At 39.1% G+C, this 26,724-nt stretch overlaps 1 protein-coding gene across 1 annotated transcript in view; it reads left to right on the top strand.

Annotated features, from left to right (window-relative positions):
• The window catches only part of LOC101164844 (ATP-binding cassette sub-family A member 1-like), a 208,539-nt gene that overhangs the window by 145,907 nt on the left and 35,908 nt on the right, over positions 1-26,724 (top strand). The window contains exons 38-43 of the mRNA XM_023965796.1: positions 2,879-3,002; positions 10,534-10,663; positions 12,398-12,518; positions 17,785-17,847; positions 20,649-20,755; positions 24,624-24,765. Coding sequence (XP_023821564.1) covers positions 2,879-3,002; positions 10,534-10,663; positions 12,398-12,518; positions 17,785-17,847; positions 20,649-20,755; positions 24,624-24,765 — 687 coding nt within the window. The remainder of the gene's footprint in view (positions 1-2,878; positions 3,003-10,533; positions 10,664-12,397; positions 12,519-17,784; positions 17,848-20,648; positions 20,756-24,623; positions 24,766-26,724) is intronic.

Genomic DNA, 26,724 nt, shown 5'->3' with positions numbered 1-26,724 from the left:
GGGACACCGACGACGGCTTCATCGGGCTGCAGAGATCCTGCAAACCAACCATCAATAAATAAAACTTTAATGAATCGTGAATCAAACAAATGACCTTCCAGACATTTGGAACGTTATCAATAAACATTCAGCTCACCTGTTCAACAAAGTTTAGTCGGTCTTCTCTGCGGCTGCATGGCGTTCACCTGCTGCTCTGCATGCCCACTTCCACTGTAATCTCCTAAAATTACAAGTTTTTTTCTCCTAAATTTACGAGTTTTTATCTCCTAAATTTACGAGATAAAATCTCGTAATTTTACTTTTTTTTTTTTTGGTGGCTCTAAAAAATTTTTTTTGGTGGCCCTAATACTCCGTCGTAACTGCTACACGTTAGCGTCTTTACAATAACTCCCAACCTTGTTGTTAACATGTAAATAAAACAGACTGATACCGCTAAAACATACTTTTCTGTGACTACGCTAACTCCCAACTTGTTAGTAACGCGTAAAAAAAAACAAAAACAGTCCGACCAAGCTACATCTTAGCTACGTTAGCATCTTTACTTTCAACCTTGTTTGCAACACGAAAGAAAAAAAAAAACACAGTCCGACACAGCTACCAGTTCGCCTCACTAGCACATTCACATAACAATAACACCCAACCTTGTGTACAACTTATAAAAAAGAGACATTTTGACAGAGCGCTTTGTACCCCTCTAAATCGCTTTGATATCGCTAAGCACAACCAGAAATAACCCATTTACGAGGCCCTGTAAAATAGAAATAATAATGAAGTATTTGAATCTAAACAATAATTGTGACTCACAAAAAGATTACCCCGCTTCTCTTTGTCTCCTGGCAGACATACAAAAGTGGAATACTGTTGAGATCATTGGACATCTACAGGGGTGGTTCTTAAACTAAATGACATCACCTCATGGAAAAAGGACGGAGTCATCCTTCACACCCTCAGCTGTGATCCTGAACTCCACTGGAAACCTTCCATAAGGAGAGGATATTATGTTAGAGAGGCTCCTTCCCATTGACCTAGATGTTCGTACATGTGACGCATAGCAGAGGGTGGGGGGGGGGGGGGGTAGGGGGTTGAAGATTGATCATGTGGGATCAGGTTACCACTGTTTTTAAAACAGGTAATAAATGTGTGTCATAAAACACTGTGGTTAAATTTACCTGATCTAAATTTTGTCCTCAATTTCCTCTTTTTTTGAGTGTCTGCAAGTATTTAGTCATTTATTTTGGGTTTTTAAATTACAGAGGATGTCAGGCTTTCCTAACTACCTATGGTGAACAAAGTCACGAAAAAGTCATTTCTTTTCGCCCTACTAACTCGCGTCTATGAGTCGATTCTGGGGGCGTTGTGGCCGAAATCTGGAAATCCCCTATTAAGCTTCAAATATAACTGCAACTAGCTGTACGTTGGTCTCCTGAGAGCAGAGTTAAACTCCATCCATCCATCCATCCATCCATCCATCCATCCATCCATCCATCCATCCATCCATCCAGCCTGCCGTATCTCTTGGGGGCTGCTGTACCTGGAAGGATGGATGGATGGATGGATGGATGGATGGATGGATGGATGGATGGATGGATTAGAGAGAGAGAGAGAGAGGGATGGATGGATGGATGGATGGATTAGAGAGAGAGAGAAAGAGGGATGGATGGATGGATGGATTAGAGAGAGAGAGAGAGAGAGGGATGGATGGATGGATGGATGGATGGATTAGAGAGAGAGAGAAAGAGGGATGGATGGATGGATGGATTAGAGAGAGAGAGAGAGAGAGGGATGGATGGATGGATGGATTAAAGAGAGAGATACGGCAGGCTGGCTGGATGGATGGATGGATGGATTAGAGAGAGAGGGATGGATGGATGGATGGATGGATAGATAGCAACATGTACAGCATGCCTTTGGGTTACGTAATAAATAAATAAATCATTCATCCATTTACTTGAAAATGATAAATAAAAAGTGCATCATTTTGTCATTAATGAATCAGTTACAATTATAAACGACTGTGATTACACAATATATATATATATATATATATAAATAATGTGCAAAAAATTTTTTAAACATCCAACATTGCAGCTGCAACTGCAACTTAAATTTTAACATTTTTCAGCAACGTTTGAAATATTAATTGGGGTCCTCTTTTGTCCTCTTCTTTGGGTTTATTTTTTTATTTTTATTTTTTGGGATCTTTGAAAACCTCGCTGCATTGAAGCCTTATACTCAATGCATGCATTTGGTTCAGAACAACACGCTAAAGCCTTGTTTTAGATTCTTTCCCGCATATTTTTCCCTCATTTGCTCAGGCAGTTTTTGCTCATTTGTCATTATTATATTGGTTTTTCCTAGACTGGCAACTAATTGCATCGCGATAAAAGCACCAACAAAAAGGCCGCCATAGTTCTTTTGGAGAACTTTTGTGTTTATGTGTGCAAGTTTAAAAAAAAAATAGGCAGATACAAACTGCCTTTATCTGAAATCTCTGGGCGCTCCTCCGTTATAAAGATGAGCATCTGTTTTCCCCAACATCAGCTCATTTATTTGTGTTTTTGCACACGCTCTCGCTGCATCCTCACCGATCACACAGTACGGGCCTCACGCTTCCCGGAATCCGGCACCGGGACGGGTCCATTCATCCTCTGCTCCCCGAGCTGAGCATTTGGAGCTCCGCACCAAAACATTGCTCAGCGTGCAAATGAAGCGCAAGATGTTTGGTAATTACCCGCACGGTCTTTCAGAGCGTCTCCTCCTCCCGCTTTCAGCCCCGCTGCTTCGAGAAGGATATTCTTTATTTCACTCGGGTAGAATCCCTTTATTTTTTGGACTGATCCTAAACTCTTTCCTGTTTTCTTTCTCGTTTTTTCAACAGAGCATCACCAAAATCAACAACATCGTCAAGCAGGTGCTGCTGATTTTCCCTCATTTCTGTCTGGGCAGGGGACTCATGGACATGGCGAGAAATCAGGCCATGGCGAACGTTTTTAGCAACTTTGGTAAGTGACCTCACACTTCACTTGACGCAGGAAGGAAACGACAGCTTGATCCTCAGTCACATGCCCCCGTATGGGAGGTTCACGTCAATGGGGGCTACTGGTTTTTGGGTCATCCTGGCCCGTAACGGGTCGTGGACAGGAGCGGCAACATCTTCAGGGGAGCGAATGATTTTTTAAGGATGAAAAAAGATGCACCACACTCCAGTTGAAGGACAGTGCGAGTACTGGCTCCTTGCTTAGCTCGTATTCACTTACCTCATCTCATAGAGTTGTGTACGATCCTTCAGGCCACCTACCCCATACAGGTTTGCCCATTTTCTGTCCGCAGACACCCCGTATCCACCTGTAAGGGCAGCGTACGACAGCATCACCCGTTCCATGTAACTTCGTGTAACTCACGTTATCTTTCTGCTACATACACACCAGGCATGTTGCGTGTTAAGAATGCGATGAACACGGGTAAATGAACGTGCTTTTAGTATACGGTGCTCCTACTGGATTGTTGCTACACAATACTAGCGCGTATACTCATAGTTGGAAGAGGCTTAGTGTGAAATGTTGAAGTGGTGGATCTCGCCAATCTTGCTCTAGGCTTTTCTTTAACACCTATTAATATAAATGAAAGAATTGGTGTCACTTGGTACTAACCACAATTATCAATTTGTCCTCGGTTGGCACTTCCATTAATTGAAAAGGTCGCTACCCATACTTCACTACCAGATCTGAGTCCCTGATCAGTCAAAGTTCAACTGGTTTAACTTTCAACGTGCGTTCAATGGCCGCGCATTTAATAAGCCTAGCCCGAAAATGGACTTAAAAATGTGCGTAGCGACGTGCGAATGTGAGATTTTTAAACGCAGAAGCCTGAAATGTGCATTTACGCTCATCTACGCAGACTTTACATTGGAAGTGGTTACTTGAGCGCGCATTGCCAAGACCAATGTAAACTTAGCATTCCAAACACTGCACGATACACTTACCACATGCACGACAATGGTACGTTCCATTTTCATGACCCCCCCCTTGAGGTGGCCACATGAGCCTTGAGAGAACTGCAAGTCACACCTGCGCTCACCTTAAGATGTAGCCGCTCCTCTCTACGACCCTCTACAAACCAAAAACCCACAAGACGCCTGTAGGTCAACCCTCACATGGGTGCATGTGACTAAGGCCTTACTTGCGGAGCCCAGTCTGTTACCATGCTGTTGTCAACTACTTTAAAGTTACATTAAAATCCCAACTACCTACCTTTATCAGTCCAATCCTCTGGTAATCAAAAGAATGACTTTTGCACAAGTAACCCTTGTGCTATCTTAGGCACTTTACCATTGGGAGTGGGGTCATCTAGACCCACTAGACAGTGCTCTGAACCTTTTCTCTTCAATGATTTGTGATCTTCACTGGTGTCCATGGATTACATGAAATCTTTCCACCTTTATCCACCTTTGTCATGGTAGGGAGAACACGTCAATGTAAGGGGGGGGGTCATAGGATAGCACAAGGGTTAAACCATATTTAATGTCAATTCTTTTGACAATAAAACATTGAGGATGTGAAGAGTATCTGTTTTTGTCTTTGGTTCAAACCTCTATTGTGTTCTCATGCTTTTGATGCGTTTCAAACAAGAATTTTCTTTTTTTGTTGTTGCATATTCATCAATTAGTGACTTCTTAGTTATCAGTCCTGCCCGTCTGCTGACGTGACAACTTTTGGCTAAAGTTAACCAATTAGATAGGGTTCTCATTTATTTAGCTCATGTTCCAACAGGATTTTTGTTCTTCGCAGCATCAGGACTTGAAAGATTTGATTTAGAAGAGACTTTTTCCACATTTCCAACAAGCTTTTTTCAGTACAAACTGCTGGCCTTCCATGAATGTTTTACAGGACTTTTGTTCCAGCGCCAAGTCCCCAGCCAGCATCAAACCCAGAGAAATCATTAAAAATTCATTTCCGACTCCTCTAGTGATTCTTTTATGACGGTTTATAAGCAAAAGGGAGCTAAAATCACAACATAAAAAACTTTTAGTTATATTTGGAAAAACGTGGACACTTGAACTTCAGGCACATTTGGGTTTTTCTTTTCTCAGAGGGTGCAGTGACTCTACCCCTCCCACATCCCAAAGCACCACAGCAGCGATCTGAGGCAGGCAAATATTTTGTCTGGAAATATTACATTTCACTTATTCTTGAGCTGATTTCAACAGTAGCACTCATTTGAATTAAAGGAATGCACTTTTGCATTTTATATGCATTTTTAGGGCATTTTACCAAAAAAATGTTGACCTTAATGTTTAAATATGATTTTTAAAGTATATTTTTTAAGTCAAACATAATTTCTACCAACAAGATTTCAAATGTATTGATCAAACACCCTAATTTTCCTTAGAAGTCACAATTTGTTTCTTTTTTTTGTTAAAACACAAAAGTTTCTGTATGTTTTCATTGTCAAAGTTTTAAGAGTACAAGTTTCACCTTTTGTCACTTTAAAACAGTAAATTATGTTTCAAAAATTGGGAGAATACAATAATATTTAATCAAATTTGTTAAATCAAATCTGACTAAAATCTGAAGAATGTATCTGTCAGAAACTGCTGCAAATTCTAAAATCAAAAATACTTTGAATGATGCTTTTAGTTACTGTTATCTGGAGAGTACCAAACTGAAGGAGTGACAGCATGAAGGCAAGGAGACACAGCTGGTTTCCCCTGAAGCCATACCCGAGGCGAGTATGAGGGAAAAATATCTGTTAATAGGAGGAAACCCAGGATTCATTTTCTCATCTGCACCAGGGGGAAAAAGAAAGACAAACAGAAAAATGTGGCAGAACAACAGGAAATAGAAAATTTCCGATCAAATATCGTTTCCTTAAAGCGGTGTCACACAGCCACAACTTCCTTTTGTGCATTTTCCATGTATGACATTTTAGTCTACTGCGTTTCTCAATCGTCAGTGTGCGCTGATGTCCGTCGAGGGTTTCAGCCGACAGGTCTTTCCGTGAATTCAGTTTTGACCTGATCAAATTTACGTAGTTTATGCGTATGTAACATCATTTATGCACAATTATTACGTAAATCTTACTGTCAAGGTTATTTCTGAAATCACAAAACGGTAGTAAAAACCAGACACAAGAGCCCAGTACGATTTCTCAGGTGGAGAACCGAAACAGACGACACAGCTGTCGCCAACAGTTCTGCTGGATGTTTGTCCGGCCTCTTATTTTATTTAGAACTGGTTACGGAATGAAATCTAACAGATGCAAGGTTGGTTGTTAACAATCCCCTCATTTCAAACTTTTTGCTGCAGACAGGGGGTCTTGGTTCACAGTTCCGGCTTATCAGTTGGTATCTCAAACTCCCTCGGTCTTTCCCAGACACTTCTTCCTCCATCCAGATGGCATGAGTAGAATGTGAAGAAGAAAAAGAAATTCCCAGCACGGCTGCCTTCAGTGCATATTGGTCAACAGAGTTCAAAAGCAGCAGTTAGAACGATGATAAAGAAAATAAAGTGTATACATCCAACACTTAGGCAATGGTGCGGGATTTTGGGAAATGCATTTGCAAAATTTGTGTCTTTTCACGCATTTATTACGGATGTCTAATTTTACATCATATATGCGGCAGCACACGCCATGTTAAATTTACATAACTGACATACAAATCAATAATGAATGTTGGATTTTATGTGCATTTACCTGTTCGTTGAGTGGTTTGTTTGGACTTTTGTGCTGTTGTTGTTGTTTTTTTTTTTACTTCCATGGTTTTAACGTGGTTCATTCGTGATACAATGTGAAAACTTCACATAAAGACCACAACTTTTTCTCACTTGTTCCACATAGATTATTTTATGACCAATTTACATCCATGTAATATGCACAAGTTAAACATAGTGGCTGTGTGACATGACCTTAACTCTTCGGGGATCGTTGGTAAAGAACTGGGGAAATAGTGTACAAAAATAAAGTTTGTAGGTTTTGAATAGCGTTAGCTAGAGAACACTTTCCCCCCCAATATTACTCAAATTTACTTCATGAATCCTTGGCTCTAGCTGAACAAAACCTTTAAAAATGTGAGCATGTTAGGAATATGGGCGTGGTTAGCAAAAAACCTCTGTTGCCAAGGAAATCCTAAAATCTACATTGGCTGATTCTAAAAATGATAAAGACTTGTTCGTTGTGCACCAAAAAAATCTAAAGGTTGCTATGGAGAATAAACCAACAAAAAGCTACCGTTTTTAAAAAAAGGGCTGCTTTTTTTTGTCTTTTTTTAAATGAATGTGTCTTGTATAGCTCTGATTGGCAGGGGCAAAAAATTAGAGTGAGGGGTATGTGGCAGCTGCTCAGCCAGTGAGGGCGGGTCCATACTGTTGTATGAAAGTGTTTTATAAATAAAGTTTTATTTAATTTGACATGCAGGAAAGAGTCCAACCAAGAAAAGTTATTTGTGGGATTAACCCTAGAACACTTTTGCTGTAAAAACTTACACCATCACTTTTACCCGATGTAATATACCCAACTAAAAGTACTTGTCATAAAATAGGATCAGAACATGACAACAGATGATAAATTAAAGTGGTTTTCTTTTATTTTGTGTGGGAGGTGTAACAAAACGAAAGAGAACAACATAAGAAGTTTCTAAAAACCTGCTTAAAAATGACTGAAAATTAGAAATTTGAGGACAAAATATTCCCTAAAAAATACTGAAATGATGCTAGTAACTGGGTCTTTGGTCCACCCATTCCTGGGACATGTGAGACTTCCCTGGTAAAGGCTAAGACTTCTTGACACGTAACATATTGAAATTCATGTAAATAGTTTTGTTCCGGTGAAAATCACCCGGCGATAGTGCTCTAGGGTTAAAACAGAAAAAAAACATAGAAAAATATCAGCAGAAAAATCTTCACATGTTGGCCAATTTCTGTTTATGTTACCAACCAGCTTTCCCCTGTAATTGAATAAACAAGAAAGACATCATTTCGTAATTTGCATTTGTAATTTTGTGGACTACATCTGTCCTGGATTGGGGTGTTTATTTTTTTCTTCCTTTTTTCTTTGCTGCTACTATCTTCTTGTGCCACTTATTCAGAGAGTTATGTGTGGTGTAATGCATGTCATTTGTCACGGTTTGCAAAAAATATATTTGCAGCGAAGAAAACACAATGTGGACCACATCATAAAAAGAAAATAAGAAAAAGAAAAAAAACTCTTTGTTGCCGTACCAGCAGCCGAAGAAATTAACTCTGCAGTAGCTCTACAAAACCCCCGACATTCCCAAAGAAACACTGATATTATGTTATTCAAAATGCTAGTTCTTCAGGCGGAAAAATATTTGACCAGCAGCACGGCTCAATGGAAGCTCTTCTAGCCACGTGAGGGAAATTTAAAAAAATAAAAAATAAAAAAAAGGGGTGAGAAGAGCGGAACGTGTGTGCGGAGGTGGAGCCGGGGGTTGAGGAGGCCATCAAGAGGCGAAGAGGAACATGAAAGTGGAAGGAGGGGGGGGGGTCTTATCTGCCGAGAGATGGGGAAGGAAATAGCGGTTTGAGGAATCATTTGCGGCGGTGCTGGAGAGCAGGGAGAGAAAAGCAATCACGACTTAAAAGAGGTAGTGTGGAGAGGGGGCTATTTACCAGAGAATGAGACTGAGAGCGTTCTTTTTTTTATTTATTTTTTTCTTCAGTTGCCCTCCCTCCGCCCCCGAGGCCGGCACAGGCTAAGGAGGGGAAAAGAGAGACATCGGAAATTGTTGGCGTGGGCTTTTCACTGGCTCACATGGAAGTCGTTTAGACGAAAAATACTTAATGACATGTGAACCATGCAAGTCCCTCACATTTTTGTACCGCTAACAAAAAAAAAAGTGTTGTCTTTCTTCTGAATTTATGTCTTTATTAAAGTAAACAATTCCTAACCTTATATGTTTGATTTGGAAGTCAAACAGAAGTCCAGTTGACATCGGTGATGGCGTCGGCGACACGCAATACCAATAATAACTCTGACCATTTACGTAATTCCAACAAATTTAGAAGAAAAGCAGCTTTGCACCGAAAACCTGTGACTATACGTGAGAACTGGACTTGGTGAACCCCCTTCCTCCTCATTTTCTAAACAGGAAGTACCCGCTGGGTCCAAGATAGACCTCTATTGTCATTATATTTGTCAAAATATCTATTCTTACTCTGCTACTTTTTTTCTTAACTTGTTCTTGCTAATCCTATTTTTTTTCTTTTTTTACAAGTCATTCAAGTTATAAATTGACCAATCAGATGTCTTAATAAAAGTAGGTGGTCTCACATAGAACACTCGAAACATTTCCAGTAGTCTGCTTTCAATTGGTAGAGGTGTTGATGTCCAACAAGGTCACTCTTTATTGGCAAAAGTGGTTGCCATAAAAACATCAACTCAGATCAACTCAGGCCGGCCAATCACTGCTTACTGAAAGGTCTGGCTCCAACATGGCAGCGCCCGTCTCGCAAAAAAAAAACAACCGAATTCATTACTTCACCAGGAATAAGACATTTTCTATGGGTGACGTCACACACACTCCAGTCCAGTTCTCATGTACAGTAAATTGTTTAAAACGGAGATTACCATGAATTTCACATTTCTTTGCTTAGTTTGGTCAAATATGCAATTTTTTTTGATTTAAAGAACAAAATATATGTTTTATCAAATATATATATATATATATATATATATAAAGTGTATATATATATAAATGTATAGGCTTGTGTATGAGTATCTGCTAATCCTGTCCCACTGAAAATGTAGAATTTCAATGTTACCAGTAACTTCTGAAGACATATGAGAAAGACAGAACAAAATTGCCCCATAACGAAAAATCAGTGGAAATCAATATTTGAATGCTTAGTTCAATGCTTGATTGCAAGTATTGAAATAAGGCATCAAAAACAGATTCAAAAATGCAGAAATCATGGTAGTATCTGATGAGGCCCATGCAGAAAAAGAGGCTCCAGGGTTAGTTGAGTTGTTCAGACTGAAGGCCGAGGATGATGAATTCAATGGATTTAGAGATTTGGAGTGATATTGAGAGTTGTGCTTATGCTTCATGTGGCTTTCTAAGCATCCATACTGTAGTGTTTCTTTCCCACACTCAGAGAATGTAATCCAGTTTGCGCTGACACTCATACACTATGCAACAGAACTGCGCTAAGAATCTTAATTCAGCAAAGCCCAGGCCAAGCCCCGCCCATTTGCGCCATTAGGACATACCAGAACTTTGACAATCGTCTGACATAGAACACTTCGTAAAACCGTAACCCCAACAGCTAAACTTAGTCTTCATCGAATCACACACCTATTGTTCTTGTTATTATTAATTTCTTATTGAGATGAAATGTCTATTCCTGGTCCTGCATTTTGTTGAATACATTTCCTTAAAAGTGTGACTTTTGTATGTTTTTCCTACTAGATCAGGTGTTGATGGTGAAGTTAGACCTTGTACTGAGACTGTATGTTCTGATCTGCGTGTCAACTCTGAGCCGTTTCTTTAACTGAAATATGCTTTTATTTTTTTAGGTGAAGATCGTTTTGAAGACCCTTTGAGCTGGAACATGGTGGGAAAAAACCTGATTGCCATGTCCATTCAAGGAGCTGTCATGTTCGCATTTACCCTCCTAATCCAGTACAAGTTCTTCTACAAACCGAGGTAAGCCGTGATTTTGGTTTTTCCTCTTTGCTTCTATGAATTATTTGATTTAGGCAAGAAGAAGGTGCGCCACTTCCTGACGTTTAATCTAAAGGCTAGCCACCATTTTTCATAGCTTTGACTGACAAAACTAATGGGAAGTGGTGCAAAGTAATGGGTCCAAAGCGCTTTACCATCCATGGAGACACATTCACACACTTATGGCAATAGAGCTAACATTTAAGGCACTAGCTAGACCTTTTTTTGCCCCAGGACTCTGAAATATGAGCAAACAGATTAGGAACCAAACCTGCGGCTTTCCAGTCTACCTCTGCATCAAAGCTGCCCCCAACGTAGCTGCTTCCTAAATGTCGTGTCGCACAGCCACTACATACATTTTCCACATTTTCTACATATGAAATTTGGGTCTTTTGTGATACATGCGTGGGATACGTATTTTATAAGTGTGTCTTGCGTTCGTTATTATTCAGAGTGTGCGGATGTCCGACTAGGGTTGCGGCCAACGTAAATTCAGTTTTGAACTGTTCAAAATTATTTGTATGAGAAACCAATGGAATGACTTTTATTGCGTAATTGGTTGAAGAGTAATCGATTTTTATATAGCAACATCGGCGTTGTTAAAGGGTTAAAGTCCCATTCCAATCATCCTTTAAACTATTTTGAAAGCATTCCCAGTAGGTTTTTTAGTTAATGATTATGCCATTTTTAGCCAAAATAAAAACAAAAACAAAGCGTTAACTTCCTAGATATAGTTTCTGCAGAGCGGCAGGAGTTCATTTGACATGTTTTTTTCGTCACACATAAGCTCTTTTCAAACTATATTTTTTATCTGCCCTTGATCTACAACAATTTGAGCAACGAAAAACTCAGAGATGCAATTTTAAGCTTAATTTTCTTTATAAATGTCCTCCATCAATAAAAGAACATGTTAAAAACACCAAAAAAACAAGTTTTATCGGAGTGGGTCTTTAAAGTGTGAACAATCTTCATCTTGGTCTTCTTCTGTCAACTCAAACTACGGCGGTTCTGTGTTTTATACTTCTATGCTCTTGCTACTGTCCAGGTTTGAGGTGAAACCAACTCAAATAGAAGCTAAAGAGTTCAATGTAGTAAAAACTGACAACATCGATTGGATAAATGAGAAAAAAAAAGGCTCACGACAGGTACAAGCAAGATGTGACTCAGATCTGACAACCAACAAACCCGGGAGTTAAATTCAGACACAGTAAAGAAACAAGAAGCAGCTGTGATGATGATAGACGGAGAGCAGGTGAGAACAATTAGCAGGAAACTGAGACTAAAGGGACAGAGCTGCAGGCAGAACTTATTAAAACCTAAAATCAGGCTGTACGCAAAAAGCAAACAAGACGTTTACGACGTCTTTACTCCCCCTGCTGCCCAGAACATCTGAGGAAACAGAAAATATCCAGAACACCTCAAGGAAAGCCGTGAAAATTATGTTCACTGTTTCTTAAATTGCCTCAGATTTCACCAGAGGCTTCTGCTTCATTTTCATCACGTATGGTCAAAACTCACAGATTTTCTTCCTTTTTCTTTTTGTTTGTTTTAGTCTAAGATTAAGGTTGCCATGGAAACTAGTGCTTGTAGCTTCTTCTATTTATGAAAATTGCTGAGAACGTCTCACTCAGCTTAAACTTTGACTGAGATAATTCTTCAAGTTAGTTTAGGTTCATTTTTAATGAAGGTCTCTCTCTCTCTCTCTCTCTCTGCCAGGCTCTCTCTGCCAAAGGTCCAATCGGAGGAGAAGGAGGATGTTGATGTTGCCCGGGAACGCCAGCGGGTGCACGAGGGCCGAGCTAACAACGACGTGCTGAGGATCTGTGACCTCACAAAGGTACGGCGCTCTGCGTCTATAGAGCAGGAGATTAGATTGGATTAGTTACTAATTAAATTAATCTACTATAATCTAAAAATGTTTTTTTAATTAAATTAGAGGAAAAAGACGGATGTAGTCTAATCTAGATAATTACTTTTTTATTATACTGCACTGGATTAGTCAAATATAATGTGATATCATCTATATAATCTAAAAAGAAACATAGATGAGATTAGGCTAAAGGGGTTAGATACAACAATTATGATACAATCTAAAAAGGTTTGTTTTAAATTTTCTAATCTCATATAAATATAACATGGAGAATCTAAAACAAGCATCTTTAAATTAAATTTACTTAACATAATTTAATAAAATTCTTTAAATTATATAATTCTAATATATTCAAAAAAAGTGTTTATATTATATGAATCCAATCTAATATAAATGATTTACATCAAATCTTGTTTACATTAGGTTTGTCTAATGCCAAAAACCTTTCTTTGAAACAGATTAGTGCAATCTAAAATAAAAAAGGTAAATAAAAACATTCTTTAGATTGTACTCCTTTAATCCTATCAAAGCTAAGAAAAAAAGGTTAAATTAGATCGGTTAAATCCAATCAAATTAATTTACATAAAACATCCTAAAAAAACTTCTTTGAATCAGATTAGTCCAATCTAACAAAAAACTTCTTTAGATTCTTTTTTTATCTTATCTTATTCTATTTTATGTAAAACATCTTTTAGTTACATAGTGCAATCTAATCATATCAATTTAATGAAAAACTTCTATAGATCAGATTAGTATAATTTTTGATTAAATAAGAAATTATAAAACAGAATTAAAAAAGGCAACATTTTTTCCTCTCTGATCTCCTGACCTCCACATTAAAAAGGAGCAATGTACATTAACAGGACAGCACGGACATAGAGACAGAAAATAAAGACTTAATCTATATACATAAAGTTCATATCGAGAAATATAAACAACACAACTGCATTTCCTGTGTTTTTGCTTTTTAGAGCTTTTTGCAGCCCTCAGGATCAAACATTTTGGATGTTTCCTTATGCAGTCATTGTCTTTAGACGCTTAAACTATTGTTTACATTGTTACCCAGCATTCATTGCTCCATGCTGGATGAATTGGAACGCCAAAAAAGAAAAAAAATGGCAGCAGAAACTGCGCAGGACTGCATTTGAACAGCGACTTCCCAAACCCTTCATAGCAGTGGGGGGGATCTGCAGATGTTCCCCTCCCCTGTGGGCAGGGTGGCAGCAGGAGGTGTCACGGCGGCAACCTGCTCCTGCAACCTTCCAACGCCGCCAGTCGGATGATCTAACAGCTGCGTGTTTCTTCCTTTCGCTCCTCTGAGTCTCGCCATCCTTAATCTTTCACTTATCGCTCACTCACACAGTCGCGCTCCGCACTAATTGTCGAGCCGAGCTCTGCCGGCTAACGCGGATCATTCCGCCCGGTGAGGTTGCTCCAAAAGTTTTCAACCAAACTTTAGATAAAAACTTTCCCCACTGCACAAAGACACAAACTTAGACCGGCCCTCACCGGCTGATTGGCTATCCTGCCCCTCACTCACCCCTCTGGCTAGCAACCGCTGCACGATAAATTCAAAATGGTGGCTTTTCTGTTATTTCATTTCCATAGCAACCATTTCAATTTTTGGTCACCTGGGAGTGACAAATGGGTCTGTGTAATTTTTAAAAGAGTGGGCAAAAGTAAATTTCTGGATTTCCTTGGCGACGTTTTTTTTTTCCTTACTACAGCCGCATTCCAAATATGTTTATATCATTTGTCATAACGTTTCATTCAGCTTGATCCAGGGATTCATGTATACAAATTTTTTTTCCTTTTTCTGGTAAAAAAAAACGGAAAATGTCACTTGTGCGAGCTTGTTGCTGTCAAAAACCGAAAATCTTAATTAGCTTCACATCACAATGGCGCTCAAGGAGTCAGGAGGCAATCGTTTGAAGCAGTTTTAGCTGGTATAAAATGTGATTTTTCTTTCTTTTTTTTTTCTGTTAAATTCAAGATGGCAGTCTCGTCTTAAGTTCAAAGGTCAACAAAACTATGATTAGGTTCATAGACCTAACCTGGTGGTGTGTGTTTGAAATTTCCTAAAAATGGCTAAAATCATTTTCCCAAATTTCCCATATTTTGGGCCACATTTCACACTTTTGTCATCACCCACTGTGATGTCATTTTTTTGTCTTTTTTTGGGGGGGCTGTAAACGATGTCAGAAATTCATTTGGCGACATGAATAAGTGCATGCAAACTTTGGGGAGTTTGTGAGTGAAATTTTTCACTCAAAGAAAGAAGAAATGCAAACACAATCTGGTCCTTGCAGAGCAGGACTGCTGCCCGTTGGCAGGAGGCATCGGGATTCTTCATGCGGTGCCCCCATTGACTCCCACAACAGCTGCGGCCCATCCATTTGGAGAGCAGATAACAAATTGATCAATGAGCGCGCGGCATCGGCGGCCGTGTGCCGCGGGGCTGAAAGCTGTCATAAATCCAGGCGCGCCTCTGGAGCGATTGACAGCTCATCAGTCATGTGTCAGATTCCCGCTCCTCCCATTCTTTTTTGTTTCCTCAAACAGTCCAGTACCTGTGTTGAGGTGTAATCAAAGCAGTCATTAAAATACCAGAGGAAGTATAATTAAAAAAAATAAAATAAAAGGCTCTAATGACTATTTGAGTTTGAACGAACAGGAAACGAGCTCCACCTTCACCCTTCAGGCTAAAAGACCGCAAGCGTTAATGTTTTTGTTTTTTTCTGCCTTGAATTATTTTGTTTTTGCTATTTAATTTCCATTAGAATTAGTCCTGGAAACTGGGACGATGATTTACCCACAAGGGCTTCTTTCGACGTAATGGTGAAATAATAAAGAAACACATTTTTAGGAAAATGTTTTATTTCTTTTACAGCCAACTTTAGTTTTATTTTTACTTTAGTTTTTTTTGTTAATTTAAATGAATAAATTAACAAATAAACAAATAAATGAATAAATGTGATGTGAATATTGGAATCTTCCAAAAAAATAATTAAATAAAGGGGGAGATCGTTCCACAACTTTGACAGTAGTGGTGTTTCGAGGCTGCCTACTTGATCAAAAACAGATAAATTAAAGTTTTAAGTTTGTTGAAAAAAAACTTGTCTGGTCACATAATGTCAGATTTCCAAATTGAATATTTATTAGCTTGGAATAGCTTTTATTTTGTAGGAGTTCTCCAGTAAAGCTGTGGGCCTTCAGTTTTATTGACCTGTATTGGATTTGAGCTTAATCAAGTTAAAAACAGTTAAATCAAAGCTGTTAAATAGTAAAGGTTTTATTTTAATTAGACTTTTCGGTGTCCCGAATACGAAATTTTATATGTTAAATTGGTGTCATAAACATGAGGTGGGGTAACAGGCATTTATTTAACCCTTGTGCTGTCCTAGGCACTTTACCATTGGGAGTTGGGTCATCTAGACCCACTAGACAGTGCTCTGAACCTTTTTTCTTCAATGATTTGTGATCTTCACTGGTGTCCACGGATTACATGAAATCTTTCCACCTTTATCCACCTTTGTCATGGTAGGGAGAACACGTCAATGTAAGGGTGGGGTCATCTAAGATAGCACAAGGGTTAAAAACAAAGAAAAAACTGTCTAAAATGAAAGATAAATTGGATTCAAGACAAGCAAATTCTGTATCCAGTACAGCACATGTGTCAGACTCAAGGCCTGCGGGTCAAATGTGGCCCACCATGTCATTTTCTGTGGCCCGCGAGAGCAGAAAAGTTTTTAATTTCTTAAAATAAAAATTGGTGTGTATTTATTCATAATTAGGGGGAATTGGACTTGAAATCTCAGATTGGGCAACTATAGGTTAGGACTTAAACACTGTAACCTAACCTGTTAAAATCAAATTTTAAAGGATTTCTGCTAGAGTAACAAACAAACATATGTTTTCTATGCAACTGTAATTGTCACTTTAAAAAGTTCTATTAAAAAATAATGAGTTATTTAACATTAGGAGCGGTTACGTTTATTTTTCATTACATTAAGTTACATGCATGCAAGTTATATCTGGCCCTTTCAGGACAACCACTGACTACACTGATGTGGCCCTCGGTGAAAATGAGTTTGACACCCCTGCAGTACAACATATGTGGTGTTGTTTGTAATGTGACACACTCAAAAATATTAACGCCAATATTTTTGGTTATTTCCCCTATTTTAGGAGAAAAAAACGGTTTCGTTATTTTCAAATGCATATTTTCACCTTTTAGTTCATGTGTTTGCTAAGTATTGTATTTAAAGTTACTTTTTTAACAAATATATTTGTAGTTTACAAACTATATGATCAGCTTGTAAACTGAATATTTACTTTAAAAAACGACAAACATTTAGTTTGCGAATTAAATACTGAAATCTGACGTAGATATTTATTTTCTAAACTAAACATATAAGCTTCATAACTAAATATTTGACTGTATAACTTTACAGAAAACACCCCATAATAGTTGTATTTTAAGAAAAACAAAAAAAAGGAAAAGTCATATTTAAAACAGGGATGTCAAACGTAAAACTAAATGTTTTTGTTTTTCAGTGTGCACTACTTTATTTATGAGCATACATTTCATTCTGACAGATGTTTTACACCATAATTAGCCTCTGTTCTCATTCATGACAAGTGGAGGTTTTTAGCAGAATTTGCATCCTTTACTGGGTTTTGTAGGGAATTCTCTCTGATTTTCCTCCTGTTTTTTTTATTTATTTTTTTTAAATTGAGGTTTAGCCCCTAAAAAAAGAAACTACACCCTTAAATAATGATGGACCTTTTAATATGGGATCACAAAAATAATTTTGGTCTATTTTTTTAATCTTTCGCTTTAAAAGGCCATCAACTGAATAAATAAATGGAAACTTAGCAGAAAACGTTCAAACCAGTTAAAAGGGCTCAACGATGAGACTGTTTACCTCATAAACGGCCCGACAGCTCTCACAAAATTTGAATTTTAACGACTTTCTGGGTTCACTAACTGCCCTCCCCCCACTCCCCCCCCCCATCTGGCTCTCTGTAAAAGTGGCAAATTATCCGTTCTTGATCAAATTTGTTTCCTCCACTTACGCCACCTCGCCCCTTCCTCTTTTTTTTTTTTTTTTGCCACCTGCTTCCTTCCTCTCCCCTCCTCCCTGCTGCTTTTTCCCGCTCTCTCCCTCGCCGTCTCCCCGCCTTCTCTCTGGTTGGTGGGTTGATTCATTTTATTGTGTCGTCGCTGCAGGTTTACCCCCGGAAGAGCACCCCGGCTGTGTACCGGCTGTGTGTGGGCGTACCTGCCGCAGAGGTGAGCCAGATGCTGACTTGTTTTTTGTTTTTTTTCCCCCTCTTTCTTTTGTTTTACTCAGAGCTAACAGTCGGCTTTGGAGTTTGTCAGAAATCTTACCAGCGCATAAACACCGCAGATGAACGAGTCGAGAGAAAAAAGGCTTTTTTTCCTTCCCGGGTCGTCTTTTAAACAGCGAAGACAAGACGAGCTAAAACCTTCAACAAATGTCAATGTGTGCTCAAAACCCAAACGCAGCCAAGTGCAGAGACACAGAAGCATGTAAACACATTTTAGTTTGCTCTCTTTTAATCTGGAAACTGGGGAACAAACTATCGAAAAAGTACGCAAATCTTCTCACGATTTCACACTACACACGCATTCTGCGCGATCGCACACACTCATAGACGCACCGCAACGCCGAGGCTGATTGAAGCCTAATCTGTAAAGCTGACAGGCATTCGTGCTTTGCAGCTTTTTTTTGGGTATCCATCTCTCCTGCCCGTGTTTACTCGGAGCCCAATGTAAATGCCAGTGGAATATTGTGATTCAGGGCGCTCGGCTGATCACACACTGCATTCCCATGCATTATTTACATCCAGCTTAGCCTTCCTCTGTGCATTCACAAAGGCAGGTCACAAACCAGCGGGCTTCAATGAGCGACAGGAATCAAATATTGATGGCGGAGCTGCTACGGCGGGGTCACATGACCACCAGGATGTGCAGAGACGACCTCCTGCCTTCTGGAAGTTGTCAAATCAGCAATGCTAAAAAGAAAACAAAAGAATGCTGTTTGTAGGAAGAGGAGTGTACAGTATCTAGGCCTCATTGTTGATTTAGTCGACATCTTTTGTTTGTGTACTCAATATCAGTTGTTTCTTTTTGAAATAATAGGGTCATTAACATCCAATGAGTAAATATTTATAATGTCCATACATGTAGTTAATTATGAATGCTAAGTAGAACAGTGAATGCTTCATAGAAAATGCTTTGATCAGCTATTAAAGGTGTACTGTGCTTGCTAAAAGTCATGAAACTAGTTGCCGCCCCACCTATTGACCAATAGCGATGACGCTTATTGAACTCATTCATCACCGGAACCATCGTTTCAAATATAGCGAAATTAGGTTGAACTGTTAAAAAGTTTGGATTGTGCTTTTTAAAAATAAAATAAAAAATAAAAACTCTAAGGAATGTTGCCAATTGATTGGTACAAAGATGAAATTTGGTAAATATTGCTCAACCCTTTAATAAGGGCGATGTTGCTGGTCTTAACCCTAAGCCAACTATTTTACCGTTTGCCCAATTCCACCGATGTGGCTAATGGTGCAGAGCTTTTTTTTCCATTTCCAAATGAGTTGGTTTACATTGATTGCGTAAACATCTCACTACTGTAAAGTGTTGCATATCAGCTTCAGAATAATGCCAACTGCGTGATTTGTTGAAGAGTTAGAATAGTTTGATAAATGCTGGATGTCAAAGAACATTAACTAGCACTTTTTGAGCTACATCAAGGCTTATTTCCCATTGAGCTGGTCCGGTCCAGTTTAGAATGGTCCAGCAATCCAGGTGAGTGTTTCCCCTTTAAAACTTGATGTTGTTTGAGAGAAGATTGCACTTTCTTTTGACATATGATGGTTAGCTAATCAAAGGGTTTCAACAGTAACTCTACCCTAACCCGTCTGTCCCAATTTTCTATGGACCTTATCCAACGGGTACCCATTGGTATAGTTTGGGGTTGGCCTAATGGGCCCATTTTATAACGGAAAAGCTCAAAATACCGGATCGGACCATACCACTCAGTGGAAAGGAGGCATTTCTAATAGAAGAGTAGGTGGAGCCTGTGTAGGTCTCCGTTTGTTTCCATGAAAAGAAGGAAACAGAGATTTTTGTTTTGGTTTCACCAATCAGGTGATAGAGACCTTTACAGATCTTGCTACCATTTATTTCCAATTGGGGGGAAAAAATCATGAAAATATTTTAAAAAAAAATAATAGCAGTATACAATATAGTACCAAAAGTAATTGTACATTTGAAGAAATTACTTGTAGTTGTTTTCTATACAAAAAGGTTGCATGTTGATATGTGTTTATTGGTGCAATCATAACTGCCCTTATACCGGCTGCCTACGTCCGAAAAATGAGCAAACCTGTGTGGGTCACACAGGTGGCCTGCATAAAGTATCATGGTCTACGACTTCGATATTTCATGGTTTCATAATATTTCATGGAAGAGCAATAATATTCATACATGTTTTTCTCTACATGAATGATGTGAGCGACAAGCCGAAAAAAATAAAAGCAGGGATGAGCATCTGCAATTCATTTTGGCAATGTTTTTAAAATATAGAAACAAGAACCAACAAGTGACCCAATGTGAGTCAATCCCAATGTGGGTCTAGAGTTACTTCGAGGTTCCTCGCAGAGGGCTTAATGAGGGAGCAAGTGAACCGAGCCCCTGGACGATCAGAGAGTCAGTTGTCAGGAATCCAGACGAGGACCTCACTTCACAACACTTACCAGCTTTTAGGGTACTGCAAGTCACACTTGTGATAATGATGCACCTTGAACTGGTTGCTCTATGGGCCCAGACAACCCAAAAACATAGAGTACCCAAACGGATGTATGCAACACCACCGCTAGTATAGGAGATGTGCCCTGATAGTCACAGCAGGATCCATTTGTAGGGTAACATACTTCGACTGTTTTTATCTATCAGACAATAAAAAAGCCAAAACGAGTGGAAGGTACAATTGCTATCCAGTGAGCCCGTCGACAACAAAATGCTATCTTCCTAACGGATGCTTCCCTGTTTCCCACAAGTGCTTCGGCTTGCTGGGGATAAACGGAGCTGGGAAAACTACCACGTTCAAGATGCTGACAGGAGACATCCCAGTCTCTAGCGGAGAGGCCTTTCTAAATGGATACAGGTGAGGTGTTAACTCCCACTAGTGCGCCAAGTAACTCATCATAATTTACCACCCAGGGTAGGTGATCAGATGGGGATTGAGCGGCGGTGTTTCCTTTATAGCAGCACTCTGTTCTCTGTCACACTGCTTTCTGTTCTGCAGCTCCTGCACTCGATCTTTGTTTTTCTTAGCTAGCTGCTCTCCCCATCTCCCTTTGGTGTTCTCGCGTCTCATCTCCTTGATATTCCGGGCAGAGCTGAAGACTCTGCTCTCTCTTGCACATATTCCATTCCTTTTGACTTTCTCACCCCGTACCTGGGTTTGTCCCCCCCCCCCCCCTCTTTTTCATTGCTCCAGCCTTACAAAATCAGCAATACGGAGTGGTTACACATGGCAGGGGGAAAAAAAACACACTTTGTCTGCAGCACACAGCACAAAGTCAGCTAGCTGGTTCTTATTTTTAGTAACAAACAACTGTGCTCCTTTTGCCTCAGCGTGCGTCTCTCCCAGGCATCACACGCGAGCCTGGTTGGAGAGCTCCAATTGTCACAGCGGCCGCTTTTAGTTGTTCATTTTTACATCTGGTAATTGACTTTTGTGTTCAGCAAAGACGGAGAACTGTGCAGAATGAGTGCCTTACACAGCGCTGTTAATGCTGATTAATGTGAGAGAGAGTGATCAAAGACAAATCCCAGGGACCTTTAGGGGGGGAACCACTGAAAAGAGAGAGAAACAGATGTTGCATGGCGACACCCACTCTTCTGTCTCCATTTTTTTGTGGTTTTCTCCCGCTCCTGACGAGAAAAATGATGGGCAGAAGAGAGAAAAAGCATGTTGACTTAAATAGATGTTTCCGCCATCCTGTCAATTGTCTCTCTTATCTGTAATTTTAGGCTCCTCAGGAGACACTGTTGATGTCTGTATTGAAGATTTTTTCACCACCTGGTGCTAAACTCCCTTATATTGTAAGAAAAATGCTAGTATGCTCACTGCAGGGGCTTTGGCATTGGGTTTACGTTAACCAATTGTCTAGGTTTCCATTGTTGTTGGAATATTAAAGCTAAATTTTTTTTCGCTTAACCTGAAAGTCCCACTCCCGTCATCTTTTGATCTATTTTCAAAGCATCCCCAGTGTTTTTTAATCATTTCGATGACGTTTTTAGCCCAAATCTCCAAAATTTGTTTTCTAGGACATAGTTACTGCAGAGCTCCAGTAGTTTGTTAGACATTCACCTCTGAGTTGTGGGCGAGACTGTTTCCCGACATCCTTCTTTTTAGACGCTCTCCCACTAGCTTACGGCCCCTCACAACCCCAAGCTAACATTAGCGGTGCAACAAAAATGGCGAGCAATATCAGAGTTTTCCAGGCGTCCAGTTTTTAGCCAGATTACAGCTCAGGCGAGGGAAACCTACACGAATCTATTGGTCTGCCAGTAGATGCATCAGAATGGAGTGTAATGTTAAAAACACCCAAAACACAATTTTCGCTGGTGTGGGTCTTCAGGGAACTACATCAGTACCTTCCTTAAAAAAAAGAAAACAAAAGAAACAGAATTTAAGTTCTTGGTGAGTTCTGACTCATTTAGCAAAATTGTTAGCTTACTTGTTCTCATGTGGTACTTAAACTTGTACTTGTACTATTTAGCCACCTCTCCAATGAACTTAACTACCAAAGCAAAGACTGTGATAGAAGAAAGCAGGATTTTAAAAATCCTGCTTTCAATTCTAAAATTTTTAAAAACAGCTAATTTCTTGATTTTGTTTGGTAATGTCTGTTGCTATCCAAACAGTACCCTGCATGTGCCTTGTGCATCTACTTCCGCTTATGCATTTTTTGGCTCTTACCGGTCACGCCTGATTGCTTCATGTCTTATTATTTATTTGTGAACATCATACAACAGTTTTGGTTGCATTAAGGTGTAGCCAAGAACTGTAAAATCACTCATTTACAGGAATAATGGCTGCACTGAGAACAGATGCTGCTTCTTGAATACGTTTTGCACAGGCTAAAATGACAGCATCATCGGCGTACATTTGAAATTGAACATTACCTTATGAGTTTGGGAGATCATTAATGTACATAGAAAATATTAGGGCGGAGGCCCCGGGGAAGACCCAGGACACGCTGGAGAGACTACATCTCTCGGCTGGCCTGGGAACGCTTTGGGGTCCCCCCAGAGGGGCTGGAGGAAGTGGCTGGGGCGAGGGAAGTCTGGGCATCTCTGCTCAGTCTGCTGCCCCCCCCCCCGACCCGGTTCCGGATAAGTGGAGGAAGATGGATGGATGAGAAAATATTAGAAGCACAAGTATTGAGCCCTGAGGTACACCAACAGGAACATCCGCAGGAGTTGATTTGACATTCGTAATGCAAACAAGTTGCTACCTTAATTCTAAACAGGATTTTATCCAATGAGTTGCACCTGATGAAAAGTTGAAATATGTTATTTCAAACAGAATAATTTCATGATTTTCAGCGTCAAAAACGTTTACTTAAATCTAGAAATATGGCATATAGGCAAGAACTGGTGTCTAACACTTGTTGATTGTTTTTTATAAACAGATAATTATTTGCAAATTAAAACCAAACTGAATTGAGGGCAAAAAAAAGAGTGTTTTTGCCCTATATTTAAATGGTCATTTATTGTTTTTTCCATCCACCTCTATACAACTTTAGAAACCACAGGTAAATACTTAATGGTTGTGGTTAGTAGAAACAATCCGTCTCCATTTTGTTTTTGCAAAAGTACAAGTTTTGGACATTTTTCCATCTTTAGAGGGGGGGAAATTTAGGTTAGCTTTTAGTTCAAAGACCGTATGGACTTTGGAGTTTTCTCTTTAGATTTTTGTGAGGTCCCACACTGCATAAGCCTTTAAAGGTGCAAGCCTCACAGGTGCTGATATGCGGATTATATAAAATTGTTTTTAATGCCAAACAGAGAAGCCACCAAGCTGCCTCCCACTGCTTTTGGTCCTTTCAACAAAGTCGATTTCAACTTTAAAAAAAAAAAGGCAGTTACTGTGCAGCTTCCTTTGCAAAATAAAACGCTTTGCTGTTGAACATTTGAAAATAATTGTTTTTAACACTTCAAAACACAATAATTTTTTACACTAGTACAGGAGAGCTGTTCTTTGGCAAAAGCAGACTTATTGTTTTTTTTAAATGTTATAGTCAATATTAATTTAAAGGCCATTATCGCCACCTATTGTAAACCTTTACCCTAGTAAAAACATAACCATTTTTCATCTGAAATACCCACTCTAATCATCTCTTTTTTTTTTTCTACAACACAAATAAGCTCCTTTTCAAACTTTTTTTTTTTAATACTCTTGATTCAAAATGATTGGAATAAATAAACACTCAAAAATGCTGTTTTAAGCTTAAATTACTTAAATTTGTTCTCCATTATGAGAAAAATGCCATGTTAAAAACACGATTTGCATCAAAGTAGGTCTTTAAATGCATCAAAATTGCAGTTTCTTTTAGTGGATTCAAAAAAGAATTTCTTTAAAAGTGCATGTGCATTTGTGGTGTGACGCACCCTGGTGGCTCTAGAGGAGGCAATTGATTGGTTTGACATGTCGTCACAGCAGACTCTGATTTGGGTTTGCAAATGGTTGATGCTTTCCTTTAAGGGTTTGGGCTTCAGTAGTAGGTTTTTTTGGACAGGTCTGGGTATTTTCTGCTGGTGTGAAGACATATCAAAGATTGAGGAGGAGGAGGAGGCGGCGGGGAGGCTTTCACCAGTCAGCTGATTCTTGTGAAGCTGAATATTTGTCAGTTATAACCACATCTTCCTGTAAAACACTTAACATGTACAAAATGTAGCTTCGGAGGCGTAACTAGATGGGTTGTCGCGAATATTAATTCGGACTGTTGTCTCTATTTTAGCATCCGGACCCAAATGGGTGACGTTCACCAAAACATGGGCTATTGTCCTCAGTTCGACGCCATCAACGACCTGCTGAACGGACGGGAGCATCTGGAGTTGTACGCCCGCCTCAGAGGAGTACCAGAAGAGGAGGTTGCCATGGTAAACTTCTGCAGGATCTCAGACTTCTTCTTTAAATTTTAGTTTTAATATTTTTGTGTGAATCTGGCTAACAAGTCATTCCAAAAATTAATCAATTAAAGGGAAAATGGCATTAAGTTAATAACAGCGTCAAATGTTGTTTAAATTTTAGGGATTTGGAGCTGAAATAAGTTATTCTTGAAAAATCTGTAACATTTCTTGTTTAGTATAAAGCAATATTTCTTTTTATTTATATTTATTTCTCAAGGTCAATGTACACTTTAAAAAAATCAAATATTGTTCAGTACAGAGAGAAAAACAAAATAAACACACAGATATTTATATTTCAAATATAAACAAACATGTAAAATATTGATCTTTTACGTGTGTATTCATGTAAAATGTTATTTGCTGGTTCATAATATATGATATGTGTAATATATATTTATATACGTGTTAATAACTGTTCATAACATGTTAAAAAGTATTGTTATTAATATGTCAACATGTTAATTAGTGTTAATTATAATAGTAATTATATTAATTGTTAATATGTTAAAAACATGTTTATATGTTTTAAAGACATGTTAACATGTTAACTAATACTTTAATAATATGCTAACATGCTATTATTTATGTTAATAATATGTTAACAACTATGTTGATGATAGCATGATTATCCCATTAACTCCAGCCCATTGTAGCCGTTTGCATTGCGCCTAAAATGCTTAGAAAAATCTATTCAAGTATTAATATTTCAAAATGATTTAGGTATTGAAATATTAAAAAGAAAGAGAAGTAAATCCCTTCACACCCCAGTGTGGCGCAAACATGAACCCGAGTCAAAGTGATAGATAAGGCTGGCGGCAGACGCCACACATGAAGAAAAATGGTCGTCGCGGTGAGATGCAGCAGCTGTATGTTCTGGTTCTACATTATTTACAAGCCCTGGCGGTGTTGTCGTGCCCTTGGCTTCTTTGCACGCCTTTCCGACTGTTTGCTGCTGCTTCCGCAGCAACATCAAACGGAGGAGAGGCTGGCGGTGACCACAGGCCTCAGACTTCCATGCCAGAGCTTTGATTCTATTGGGCGGCTTTCATAACAAAGCGAAACCATCCGCAGTGAGGAGCGCCCTGCTGCGTTCGTCTCGCGATCCAAGTATCTGGGCGCAAAAGGGCAAAAAACATGAAAGCTCCTTTCCGCCATAAGAACAGCATCTAGCTATGCCTGGATCTAAAAAAAAATCTCTTTTCGTTTTAACCCTTTAACACAGAAGCTTTAGCTCCAGTGTTGACATTCTTACAACTATCGCAGCTCTTCAACCATTTATGCAATAAATGTACCTTCAGTGGATTCCGAAGCGGGGAAAGCAGTCTTGTGCTGTCATGCAACACTTTACGTTAACAATGCGTTGGTCACATGCACAATTCCAGGCATTGATCTGTACGGGTGCAGTGGGTTTTGGGATTTTCTGGGCCTGTAGAGGGTTGTTGACAGGAGAAGCCACATCTTAAAGAGAGAACTGGTGTGTCAATAAGTTCCCTTGAGTCACATATAGCCACCTTAAGGGATGGCATTAAAATGGAACGTACCATTGTTGTGTTTGTGTGGTAAGTGCATCGCAAAGTATTTGTAAGGGTTAATGGCAGGTGAAGTGTGCATTATCAGAATTGAAGGCATGCCGTGAAAGCCTGAACTGTCCGATGCGAAGTGTGTTAATTTCTGATAATGCACAATTCGTTGCCCATTAACACTTTTATACCATGGTCACTTACAAAAGAAATAAATATTCTTTTTGTCACAGTCTTAAATCATTTTTTTCTAAAAATTCTAAAGTTAAAGTTTGTTTTGAAGAAGCCAGCGCAGTGATAAAGAACATTTAAGCTATGTGACCGGAACTTTTTTTTTAGGCATGCGGTGATCACTGTGTGTTATCACTTTTTAATGCTCACCCAGCAGCCAGACTTGAGAATTCATCAT

This window comes from Oryzias latipes, chromosome 18 (assembly GCF_002234675.1).
Source record: "Oryzias latipes chromosome 18, ASM223467v1".
Classification (NCBI taxonomy): domain Eukaryota; kingdom Metazoa; phylum Chordata; class Actinopteri; order Beloniformes; family Adrianichthyidae; genus Oryzias; species Oryzias latipes.
This window is presented reverse-complemented; position numbering and strand designations above follow the sequence as displayed.